Genomic DNA, 12,760 nt, shown 5'->3' with positions numbered 1-12,760 from the left:
TACTCTGCTCACATGTCTTCCTGACAACTTCTATCCATCAACTTTTCCTTCTACCAAATCAAAGCCAAAAAAATGAAGGGCCAAGCTACCAAGTGCCTAGGGGGCTAAGGATGAGGTACTGACTAGGACCTGAGACAGGAACAGAGTTTAAACCACAAGTTCTTAACCTAGAGTCTAAGAACTTGTCTGTTTGATATTCTGATAACTATTTCAATATAACTTTGTAATCATATGTATTTTATTCTGTGAATTTACAAATATTATTCTGAAAAGGGGTCCACACACTTCACCAGACTGCAAAAGGGGCCCATGACACGCAAGAGGTTAAAAGCTTCCAGTTTCAACTAAAAGCCTTCTTGGCTGGTTAACGTTGGTATTGTGTTTCTTTTGGTGGCAGATAAGAGTCTGGACCCGTGATTTCATCAGTGGAGTGCAACACTCAATGCAGGAACTCCTTCCATGAAAGCCAATTAGCAATTCATTTATAGCTGAAAGCGTTGGAAAGTTTCCAAAGTTAATGGAAAATTAGGTAATGGAGCTAAAATTTGTTAAGCACAAGATATGGACCCAGGTCTTGCTGACTCTAAAGAAAGCCCTCCACCCACTGGACCATGGTGCCTCTTGGTGCTTTGTAAAACTTAAGAATCAACCTTACCTTACTTTATTGTCATACACAGACATTTTCATTGTGATGTCACATATCTGAAGGTACTTTGTATATCAAAACATTTTTAATACAAATATCAATGTTTGAAATGTACTACAAGGCAATCTTAAAATGATATCTGATTCTATGATTGTGACTTACCATCATTTTCTTTTGGCATTGATAAGTACTAAAGTCCTTTGGCCTATATCTTTTATGAGCTCCATCTTCATTATTAACAAGAAATTCACCAATGGGCACTGTCCCCGTACACCATTCAAGGACGCCGCTTCGCTGAGAAAGGGGAACTACCTATGGTTGCAGAAGAAGTATCTTTTACATATGGTAAGGCACTATTGAGAAATAGGTAACATAATTAAAGTTCAGCTATGAAACTCCCTGTGGAACATTCTGTAGAAGCTTTGTAGACTCTCTGGCAAAAATGATACAGTGATAAGTTTACAAAACTAGTCAACACAGTGACAATGTCTGTGTGTACAATTTCTAGGTGAGATGAAGAGCGGTACAGTGCTGACTCTGAGGTTCAAAACTCACCTTGGATGCATACTATCTGTAAGACCTTGACCAAATTACTTAAACTGGCCAGGCCTCAGTTTTCTCAACTATTTAATGAGATTGTTGTTCTAAATGGGCTCTGAGGTTGCCACTAGATCTGAGAATCTTATAAAAACCATAATGAAGTCGTAATCAGCAAAACTATGTGGTGCTAATGAAAAAAAAAAGAAAAGAAAAGGAGATCAGTGGAACAGACTAAATAAATGAGAAAAGAAAGCAATCAAAATAAGCAGACCAGTGTTTGACACACTCGGGAACATGAATTACTTGGGGAAGGATTCCCTTTTTGACAATAACTGCCAGAAAGATTGGAATAGAGTATGACAAAAATTAAGTCTGAACCAATATCTTATCTCATACACTACAACAAACTTAAAATGAATTCGGGATCAGAAAACAGCCCCAATATGAAAAAAAATTAGAGTTGAATGAAAGTATCTTTCATAACTTTGGCCAGGAAGGGAATTCTTACTCAAACGATGGATAGAAGAAACTATAAAAAGCAAAAAGCCAGTTTCTATTACATAAAATTTAAAAAGTATTTGCATAAAGAACTAATGAAAACAGACTAAGAGAAGTTAAATGGGGAAAATATTTGCATCAAATATCATTGATAATAATTTGATATCCAAAACACATAGAGAAATGCCAAATCTATAGCACCAAGAGTCATTCCCTAATAGATAAGTGGCCAAAGGACATGAATGGCCTTCAAAAGAATGGCAAACTCTAAACAACCATTTAACAACATGCTCCAACTGCAAGATAAATCCAAATAAAACTCTGAGGTTCCAATCTCCAAACTGGAAAAAAACATTAACAGTTAATGTGAGCTATGAGAAGCAATGCATACTAATACACTGTTGGTAGAACTGTGAAACTATATAACTCTTCTGGATATCAGTTTGGAATTTTATGGAAGGAAAATGACTAAAATATCCCCTCCCTTGGACCCGTCAGTCTTACTACTGTCCACATACTACAATGGAGTCAAAGACCAAAAAAAAAAAAGAGGCCCAAGATATTCACTGAGGCAGCCAAGAAGTAAATATAAAATGGGTGCTCACTGACTAGAGAATGGCTGAAAAACAAAACAACTACAGTAATGAATATAATGGAATTTTATTTCATGGAAAATAATGACTATGAAGAATTCTGAGAAACATGGAAACATCTGCAAGAATTGACACAGAATGAAATAAGCAAAACTCAAAACATACTATATATACACAATGAAAACACTTTGAGTAAGGAAATCCAACTCTTAAGTAGCTGAAAAAACTAGCAATGGTCCCAAACAATAAGAAATATTAAATATACTTCTAGCCTCGGTATTAGAAGACAGGGACCACTATGGCAGAATGCTGCATACACTGCACCTGAGAAGAAAGTAACAATTTCCAGTCCTATGGATGGCTGGCTCCATTTAGGATACCTGTAGTTAAGAATCAGTCTTCCTTAATCAAAGCTCCCTTACACTTGGTCATTACAAACTATCTTGGCTCCCCCTGTGCCAAAATCACTGTGCATTTACTTGGTGTATACCTTACATTCACTTTCCTGTGAAAATGTTTCATCTCCCTAGGAGAATATAAGCTCCTTCAGGGCAGGGACTATCACACTTTTCTAACTGTAACCTTAGCAACAACTGTCTGATACACAGTGGGTCCTTAATAACAGCTTATTGATTTTCAGATGAAGTCATACTGGATAGTTCAGCTTGCTTTTTTTTTTTTTTTAAAAGGGAAGCTTCTGGGGGTGCAGCACAGGATAGAGGAAGGAGCAGGTTCAAAAAAATGCCTCTAATATGAAGACAAAAGTAATCAATAAAACATTTTTAAAAGGAAAAAAAAATATGCAGAAGTTAGACTGTTAAGGGTTTTAAATGACAAAGGAGGTATTTGTGTTTTCTCTTCCAGCAAACTGAGAATCACTGAAGTTTCCTAAGAATGAGACTGATTAGACCTATACTTGAAGAATATCAATTTAGTAGTTATGTGTAATATGAATGACAGGGAAGAATGGAGGTAAGGAAGATTAATTAGGAGGATGCTGCAATAGCCTAACTGAGGGGTAATGAGGACTTTAACTATAGTGTTTTGAGTGGAAAAAAAGGGGTCAGATGTAAGACTTTTTGTGGAGGGAGAACTGATAATTGGCAAAGATTTGGGAACTGATTGTATATGAGAGTAAGAGAGAGGGAAAAGTCAAGGATGACTTGGAAGTTACAAATCTACATGAATAGAAGAATGGAAGTCACCAAGACAGAAACAGAGACATTAGGAAAACAGGTTAGTTAGTTACATTTTGGACATGTTTAGTTTTGAGATGGAGAGAGATATCCAGGCAACAGCTGGTGATGAAGAACTGAATGTTAGGAGTCAGATAAGGGTGGTGTCTATTTGGTATGAATGATTGTCATAAGGAAGCTGTGTTCTGCAAGAGAGAAAATATTTAACTAAGAGGGAAGGAAAAAGAATTCTAGCTCTGGTTGAATTACTAGCAGGCTGTAAGAATTTGGTGAAGTCTCTTTCTTTCCCTGTACTTCAGTTTCATCACTTGTAAAATGAACAGATTAAGTGATTTCCAACTTTAACACTGTATAATCTATGAACATTTATTCAATGCATTTATTAAGCACCTGTTGTTAAGGTCACTGAAGAACACAGAAATTGCAATAGTCCAGGAAACATAAGGAGCCAGTGCAGGGTTAGTGGCAGCATGAAATGAAAGAACAGGTGTGACCAATGTTGTGGAAACAGGCAAGATTCGGCAACTAATTCGATCTGAGGGTGAGGAAGGGGGAGAGAGAAGGGAGTCAAAAATGACTCGATTTTTGCAAACCTAAGTGACTGAAGTGTATTTAACAGAAATAGCCAAGTTTAGAGGAAGTTTTTCAGATGAAGTTTTATAGAAGATAATGAGTCCAACAGAAGAAGATAATGAGAAGTTTTATAGAAGAAGATGAGTTCTGCTGTGAGGTATGTTGAGTTTGAAATGCCAAATGGGGAACTTGGTGGAGATGTTCAAAAAACAGTTGGTAATATAGGACTACAGGAGAAAGATTAAACCTGTAGCTATCATTAGAGAAGTTATTTATGGGTGATAATTAAACCTATGGGAGAGAGAAAAGAGAAAAGACTTTGCAAAGGCAGGAAGAAGATTGGGAAAGAGCTATGCCAATGAAGCCAAAGGAGAATAGAATATCCAGAAGGAGGCCAATAGTATAAAAAGCTGCAGAGAGGCCAAAGTGGGATAAGTGCTGAGAAAACATCAACGGAAAACATAAATAGTTTACAAATAAAATGGCACACATGCTTTAAGACATAGGCAAAATAAGGCAGAGGGTGATAAATCAGATTATTTCCTCTTAATGATTAACTATCGTTATTTTCAGTGATTAATTTTTTTTAAAAAAGCCAAAGAAATCTATATTATATGAAAATGACATCTAGCATACCTGTCGCGGTAAAGTAAAACTTTTACCTTATATGTGCAAATGGTCAATTTTCTCTTTCTTGTATCAGCGTTTCTCTGGAGTAACATATTACACATCTGGAAAACTTGCTGCATCACTGCATCTTGACGCAGGTCATCTCGACCCTTTAGAAAAAACAAGCACAACATATTATAATTATTTTCTTTCCTCTTTTCTACTTATTTATTTTTCTTTTTTAAATTTTATTTAATTGTATACTTATTTTCTTATTTAAGAAGTATAACATTTTCTTTTTAGCAAGAGAACAGAAAAATGATGTTCCTTATGAGAGATGAAAAAATTGGCCTGAGTTCTTCAAGTAACTGACATTGAATGCCATCTTTTCCAGAATAGACTACCATTTAAGGTAGGCATGTACTTTAAAACAAACAAAAAACCTCAAACAACCATTTTCTCCCTCCCTTGTCCTTGCTAATTAACTACTAGAAATTTCTGAAAATAAGACTGAGAGGTACATATTTCATAGGTACAATATTGAGTACTCAAAAATTAAACAGATGTCGGGCTGACCTCTAATTCTCCTTAGCTTTGTCAGACTCTAGGGAGTTTCTATTAGCTTGGAAAGGGTGGTAATTGCCACCTTCTGGAATCTTCCACAAATGAAGAAGGACTCTTGATATGAATTCAAGAGCACATAATTTAAAAAATGTTTTGGACCACTTAAAACCTGAACATGAAGTCTGCTTTTTTTCTTCTCCTTATTATACCATCGTGCTTTCCTGTGGGAGACATGGTAACAGTGTCTAGTAGCTTCATTAGCCAGCTAATACAACTGAGGTCTTTTGGAAGCCTACAAAAACAATTATCGTAATCTATTTCCACACACAAAAAAAGGTACATCAATTCTCCAAATATGCTAACTCAGCCTTCATGCTGCCTTGATAATTGGAAAAAAAAAAAAACAACAAAAAACTCCAAATAAGAAGTTGAGCAATTCAACTCAATAAGCATTTACTTAAACAGCCTACCAGGGATGGTGCTAGGTCTAGGGATACAAAGACAAAAACCAAACAGTCCCTGCAAGCAAAGAATCTGCATTCTTATCTGTATTTAAGCATAAGAATAAAGGCATAGAAAATGTGTACAAAGTCATTTCATGGGAATGAGGCTCAACCTAAAAGAACAAGCCGTGGTTACTTGGATTGAGCCTTACAGAGAAAGAGCGAGGTGCTGTGAAAGTTGGACTGAGGAGGGAAAATGTTCCAAAAATAGGGATAGCCTGTGCAAAGCCACAGAAGTGGGAAATGGAACAGCATATAATAGGACAGCAAATATGCTGATTTGATTGGAATATAAAATGCACAATGTATAATCATCCTGGAAAGACATATTAAAAGAAGAGCTTTAAACAAATCACCTTCCTTTCCAAGTTTATTAATACATTCTTCCCCTTCCCCTACTTTGAGGGTCAACCACACTGGTCTGATTGCAGGTTCCCTACATGTGACTCTCAATCCCCCTCTACAAACCTCTGCACCAGCTGCTCCTATGCCTGGAATACACCTTCTCTATCTCCCCTCATCTCTGCTTCTTCTAATTCCTTGTTTCCTTCAAAACCTCCAAGTGCCACTTTCTGCCAGAATCTCTCCAGTTATTTGTCCTGGCTTGTCCCTCCCAAATTACTTTTTGTTTATTTTTGCATATACTTTGCAAATATTATTTAATTATCTGTTCACTCTACTGACAGAATGTAAACACCTTAAGAACAGGGACTGTTGGGGGAGCCAGGTGGCGCAGTTGATAGAGCACCAGTCTTGCAGTCATGAGGACCTAAGTTCAAATCTGGCCTCAGACACTTGACACTTACTAGCTGTGTGACCCTGGGCAAGTCACTTGGCACTGTATAATTTTTGTCTTTGACTTTTTAGCATTTATTACCAGTGCTTGGCACAAAGTAGGCACTTAAATCACTTATTCCCCCTAGAAACCCTTTCTCCCTTCCCACATAAACAAAAATAAGTAGCCAAAGGATTGGGAAGAAGACTCACTCCAAGTGTCATGACTTTTGTATCATGGACTTGAAAATACTGATAGATGATGGCACGCTTATCAAATATGTGTATGATCCAAATCTGGGAAGATTAGTTTGATGAGAGAACCGAAATTGCAAAGTGCTTTAACGGGCTAAACAAGGGGTAGAATCTAATAAACGAAATTTACTAGAGCTAAAGGTAAAGTACTTCACTTGAGTTTAAAAAAAATCAGTTGCACAAGTTTAAGATGGGGGATGGCTAGGCAACAATTCATGTGAGAAGGACCTGGGGCCTTTTAAGTGAACTATAAACTTAATCTGAGTCAACAGGGTGACACGGCAGGCAAAAAGATGAACTTGAGAAAACAAGAAATCAAGTGGGTACCCACTGATTGGGGAATAGCAAAACAAGCTGCAGAAGATGAATGTGACAGCATTTACTATGGCCATAAGAAACACAATTTAGAGGAGCTTGGGAAGATGAATTGCTGTAGTGGGGAACAAAACTGGGACAACATTCATTATTACTACAATAGAGTAAATACAAACACTGAGAGGCAACCAGCCCTGATAAATCTTAAGGAACAATAGTGGCCCAAGAGAATGGGTGATGAAGAATACTTCTCAGGCACAGGATTGTAGAGCTAGAACTAGAAGACACCTCCAAGGCCTCCAGTCTAACTCCTTGTTTAACAGATTTTTCAAAGGACCATCCTGAGGTCCAAGGAGGCTGCCTTACATGCAGGTAAACAGCAACGGGGGAGCTCCTGAACCCATGGGCCTCTTACTTCAGAGCACTCCTTCCAAAGTGCCACAGTGCTTCCTGTGTGGAATTCTGCACATGCCATCAGATATTCTCAATGTGTTAATTTTGCTTAATTTTTTTTTAAAGTGGTGTAAGGGAGGGTTCACTGGGAAGAGGTTGTATAAAGTAACAAGAAATGACTGACGTAAAAACAAAAGGCAACAAAACTCAAAAAAAAAAAAAAAAAGCTAATGCAACCTTGGGCTATGTTAATAGAACTGTCCAGAACGAGAGAGATGAAAGTTCCACGCCAGGAATACTGTTTCCATTTTTCAGTACAACCTTTTAAAAAGATCATTAACAAACTAGAAAGTGTCAGGAGGAATGACTAGGATGATGGAGAAATTCGAAAGCAATCTACTTATTTATATCATATTGACGTGTACAGGCATTCTCCACAGTCTCAGGAGAAGACCTCACTTCTATGTTACTGAAAAAAATGAAGCCATTTAGCTTGAGTTCTCTCCTCATCATTATACCACAAAACCTTTCTATGTCTTCTCCCATTTTTTTCACCTTCCCTCTAATCCCAGAAGATGAGGTGGTTATTTACCTTGCCAAAGATAATCTGTGCTAGTATGACCCTACGATTAACAAGCTCATGGGATCAGAGATCTAGAGTTAGAAGGAATTCCAGATGCTAGTCTACTACCCTCATTTTACGGATGAGAAAACTGAAGCCTAGGGAAGTCAGATGACTTGCCAAGGTGAAACACATACTAAGAAACAGAGCTGATAGTTGAACTCAGACTCTGAACCTGACTACAGACCTGGTACTATTTTCAATAGACAGCAAAATCCTTGAGTGCTGCCAAACCAAATTAAAATATAATTGGGCAATGTTTAACAAAATAAATAAAAATAAAGTAAAACACAGATGATGTTAATTTGTGGGTTTATAAGTCAATATGCAGCCAGTAGGAACAATATCTATTTGAGTTTGACACCACTGGTCTATTCTAATGGTTACCACTTACTGCTCAACCCTTTATAATCTGCTTCCTTCCTCACTCTACTATAATTGCTTATTTCAAATTGTTGAAAGAGCTCTAAATTAGACACTGGTCTTTCATTGCTTTTTCTGTCTTCTTAGAGCTAAGCACCACAACAGACAAAAGTGGTGGGGCTGAAGTCAGGAAGATCTAAATTCAAATACTGCCTGAAATACTTACATGTTGTGTGACCCTGGGCAAATCATTTAACTATTTGCCTCAATTATTTTAACTGTAAAACAGGGATAGTATCTACCTCCCAGGGTTGTAAGGATCAAATGAGATATTTCCTTCTTTCTTTCCATTCCTTTCCTTCCTTCCTTTTTTCCTCTTCTCTTCCCTCCCTTCCTTCCCTCCTGCCCTCTCCAATCCTTCTTTGTTTCCTGCACTGGTTCCTTTTCCTAGCCCTGGGTGCAGGTATCCCCACAAGCTTCCTTTGATCTTTTCTCTCCACTCTTTTCCTTAGTAATCTCTATCCCAACACATGACTTTAATTATTACTTCTATGCAGATAACTTCTAAATCTTTATCTCTATTCCCAACTTCTCAGAACTTCAATCTTATGCTTTCAAATTACTGCTAGACTAAATATTCACACTAGAATCTTGGTATCTCAAACTTAATATGCCTAAAGCTGAACTCATTATACTCCTTCCACACCTGAATCTCTTCCTACTTTCCTTATTTCTTTGGATGCCATGATCATTCTCAAATAGCCCAGACTTAAACCATGTAGTCATATTTGATGGATTGATACTCAGTTAAAATAAGGAAAACTTTCCTAATGATTATAAAGGCCTCAAAGTGGAATGAACAGTTGGGGAAGGAGATGAGTTCCTTTTCACTGAAGTTTTTAAAGGGAAAGCTAGACAACTTCTTGTCCTAAAGATTCATTTTTAGGTACAGGTTGGGCTAGGTGATCTCTAAAGTCCCTTCCTAATACTAGGATGCTGTAATAATGCAGAAATCAACGAACCTACCTTGACAAGCTGTCTCCTCTCTCTGCCATCTGACCCTACACAATCTATTATTTTAGGTAGATTCAGGCCTCCTGCTAAACGAAACTCTTGCCTGAATGACTGTATAGTCACCAGATTTTCATATTCCCCTGTAGGGTCAACCTAGAAAGATTCAAACACAAGAGTTAAGAGATAAGATTCACAATATTAATAAACCAAAAAATAAGGTTATCTATTACCAGTAAAAAAAAAAAATTTGGTTTTAATATCAAACAAGAAAAGTTGTGGCATTTGGCTACATGAAAATGTCAACTGCTAAGGACAACTTGGATAGCCACTGTCCTGTCTCACCTGGTTAAAAGAATAGAATAGGAGAGTTTTAATTAGTTATAAAGAGATACCATAAAAAGTCTACTTTTATCACTAAAAAGTAATCTCAAATTGAAGTCTATATATAATCTAGTGTTATTTTTTACTCATTATAGTTTTAGCTTCTAAAGCTATAGTATAGCTTTAGAAAAACAAACAGGAGCTCACTTTTTTTAAAAGGGAAAAAAACATGGCAAAATAAGGTTAGAGAAATGTTGCAAGGAAGTGAGGGGAATTTTCTAAATCAGTACTATTCAATTTTGCTTTTTCCAAGTAAGCATGAAGCCAGATAATATAGTTGGAATAGCTAGGAACATATTAGTTAGTGGTTAATTAATAGTACTTAAAATGCTGCCAAAGGTTCAAACCAAATAATCTCAGAGGCAGTTTGCACAGAAGTACACTAAAAAAGGGCAACTTATCTTCCCCTTCCAATATACTTATTTACCAAAGTAGCAGGTTATCATTCTGATGACCTGGCACCAAGAGGACTTACACAAAAGGATTTTTACCCCTGAATGTCTAGTCATGGGATAGTTGGTCATCAGTCTGTCCATAAGCACAGGCTATTCAAAACCATTTACTTTTATTATAACTTTTATCCTTATCCATTCAGAACTATTAATTAATTAATTATTTGGGGGTTTTATTATTTAGAGACATGCTATACTATGAGGTCTTATTAACAGTTTCTAAAAACATACTAACAACACTATTTAAAAAGAAGTTCCTTAGGAAATCTGAAAGTAAGCCTGCTACTGGCACAAGGGATTTTAAATTCCTATCGTCAGTTAAGGAACAAGCCACACAGTCTCCTTTCATGAAATGAAAAGGGGAAGTAGAGTAAAAGAATAAAATGGAAGAAAAAACCTTGAAATACTTTAGAACACTGTAAGGTAAAGATCAATTAAAAAACACTTTAAAATAACCCAAATTTAGGCCAAAATTATTTGAAAGAGAAATAATTAACATCAACCATAGCTCTAATTACCTTAAATTCCATGGTGGGAACAACAACGTCGTCTAAGTTCTTTAGTCTAGTAATGGGCTGGTCTGCAGGAATATTTATCCCTTCTGTATTTAAAATAAGAATATTTTTAGTGAGAACTATTTATGCGATTCATTAATAACTTTGAGAAGTGGGGCTACAGTCAAGCCAAGAATAGTAGATGTGTTCTAGTGGTCATGTATCAACCTTTACCCCAATTCTATACAGGGTAACCCTTGACCACAATCTCTATTAGGCTAAAATCTGAATGGATGGAGCATTGTCCCTGGTGTCATCCTTGACCTGGAGCCAATGATTATAGTAGATAATATGGTCCTCAGATGACAATGATTCAAGCTCTCAGCCTTTACCACCCTAACTGCCATGCCCGTACCCGCCCCCCCATCTTTTAATTAGGATAGAATCCACCTGTGAGCATAAACATAATCTTGAGACAGTATGTACAGTAGCATCCACAATAGAGGCCTGGTGCATTGTTCCAATTAATACATTAGTGGAAGGAGTACATCAATATCGTGGGTGTAACCTATATGCTACGGCAATATATTATGGCAAAAGGAAGTCGCAGTGAGCCTATATATCATTAAGGAAACCCCATCTAGATCCCCATTCTGGTATTAGGGAAAACAGTGATGCTCTGGATAAAAAGGAAACCTTTTAACAGTTAAAGAAGAATAACATTTGGGTAAAAGAGATTGTAAAGAAAATGAAAATGACAAGCCTGTAAATAGAGGTTATACAACCAAACATAATAGTCTACAAATGTTTAGAAAATAGTATTGAAGAAGACGAATTTTGTTAATGCTTAAAAGTTTAGCACTAATGGGAGTGGGGGAGAAAGTGAATGAGGCTTTTTTTTATTTTTATTTTTTCTTTGGCTAGGCAATCGGGGTTAAGTGACTTGCCCAAGGTCACACAGCTAGTTAAGTGTCAAAGTGTCTAAGGCCAGATTTGAACTCAGGTCCTCCTGACTCCAAGGCCAGAGCTCTATCCACTGCGCCACCGAGCTGCCCCTGAGGTTTTTTAAAAATTCCTAATTTGATCACAGTGCCTGGCACATAGTAGGTGCTTAATAAAAGTTTACTGACTGGGTAAACCTGTAATTTTGTTTTTTGACATTTGATTTCTAAAAAGGCTCTCATCTAAATACTAACAGGAAACTGTTAATCAGAATACTGGCAACCTTCAATTTTTCAATAACTGATTATAGTAGTTTATGGATTATCCAGGTCCTTTGCTCCTTCCTACCTTTGATTTATTTTACTACACATGAATATTTGTACCAGAGTGATACTGGGAGAAAAAAAAAAGATTAGACACAAATGATTCTATTTTGTCCATTATCAGATCTATTAAAAACTCTTAAAACATCCTGCCCATCTCTTAATAGAAGGGTGATGGACTCAAGTGTAGATTGAGACATAATTTCTTTGGACATGGCCAGTGTGAGAATCTGTTTTGCTTGATTATACATATTTGTAATAGGAATTTGCTTTTCTTACTTTCTCAATGAGGGGAAGAGGAAAAAATCAGAAAGTGCATAGCAAAGTCAAATTTGTAGGATATGAACATATTTTTCAGTTATCTACAGATTTCACTTATTAGGGCCTTTTTTATTTCCCATTAGTATGGATAACTGAGGGTTGACTGTATGTGATTATGAATGTTTGCATACTTGTGTATACTATTAACATATAACTGAAGAAAAAATTATTGCACCATGCCAATGGTCTTTTGAATACATACTTCTCTGAGCCTTCCATGGACTGGCATCCATATTTGCTAAGGTGATATAAGCATCACAAAGTGCCTCCACATTTCTGACCATCTTAGCTCTTCCATTTTTGATAATACTTATTATGTTGTTTGCAGCCTCCATTCGATCCTAATTTTTTTTAAAAAGATGACTGTTATAGTGGAAACATACACAGCT

General features: G+C 36.6%; 1 protein-coding gene and 1 long non-coding RNA gene across 8 annotated transcripts in view; one reads left to right on the top strand and one right to left on the bottom strand.

The window, feature by feature from the left end:
• ATM (ATM serine/threonine kinase) overlaps window positions 1–12,760 on the bottom strand; it is a 123,277-nt gene that overhangs the window by 10,113 nt on the left and 100,404 nt on the right. For all 6 annotated transcript variants that reach the window (XM_027849493.1, XM_027849492.1, XM_027849491.1 and 3 more), the window contains 5 exons: window positions 12,574–12,712; window positions 10,810–10,892; window positions 9,471–9,611; window positions 4,709–4,825; window positions 809–958 (listed from right to left, as the gene is read on the bottom strand). In XM_027849493.1, coding sequence (XP_027705294.1) covers window positions 809–958; window positions 4,709–4,825; window positions 9,471–9,611; window positions 10,810–10,892; window positions 12,574–12,712 — 630 coding nt within the window. The remainder of the gene's footprint in view (window positions 1–808; window positions 959–4,708; window positions 4,826–9,470; window positions 9,612–10,809; window positions 10,893–12,573; window positions 12,713–12,760) is intronic.
• The window catches only part of LOC114033876, a 39,680-nt gene continuing 31,893 nt past the window's right edge, over window positions 4,974–12,760 (top strand). For both annotated transcript variants that reach the window (XR_003568047.1, XR_003568046.1), the window contains exon 1: window positions 4,974–5,067. This is a non-coding gene — a long non-coding RNA (uncharacterized LOC114033876). The remainder of the gene's footprint in view (window positions 5,068–12,760) is intronic.

Source organism: Vombatus ursinus, unplaced genomic scaffold (assembly GCF_900497805.2).
Source record: "Vombatus ursinus unplaced genomic scaffold, bare-nosed wombat genome assembly UNPS02007612.1, whole genome shotgun sequence".
NCBI classification, from domain to species: Eukaryota; Metazoa; Chordata; class Mammalia; order Diprotodontia; family Vombatidae; genus Vombatus; species Vombatus ursinus.
Note: the sequence above shows the minus strand (reverse complement) of the source record. Positions and strands in the feature narration are given on the sequence as shown.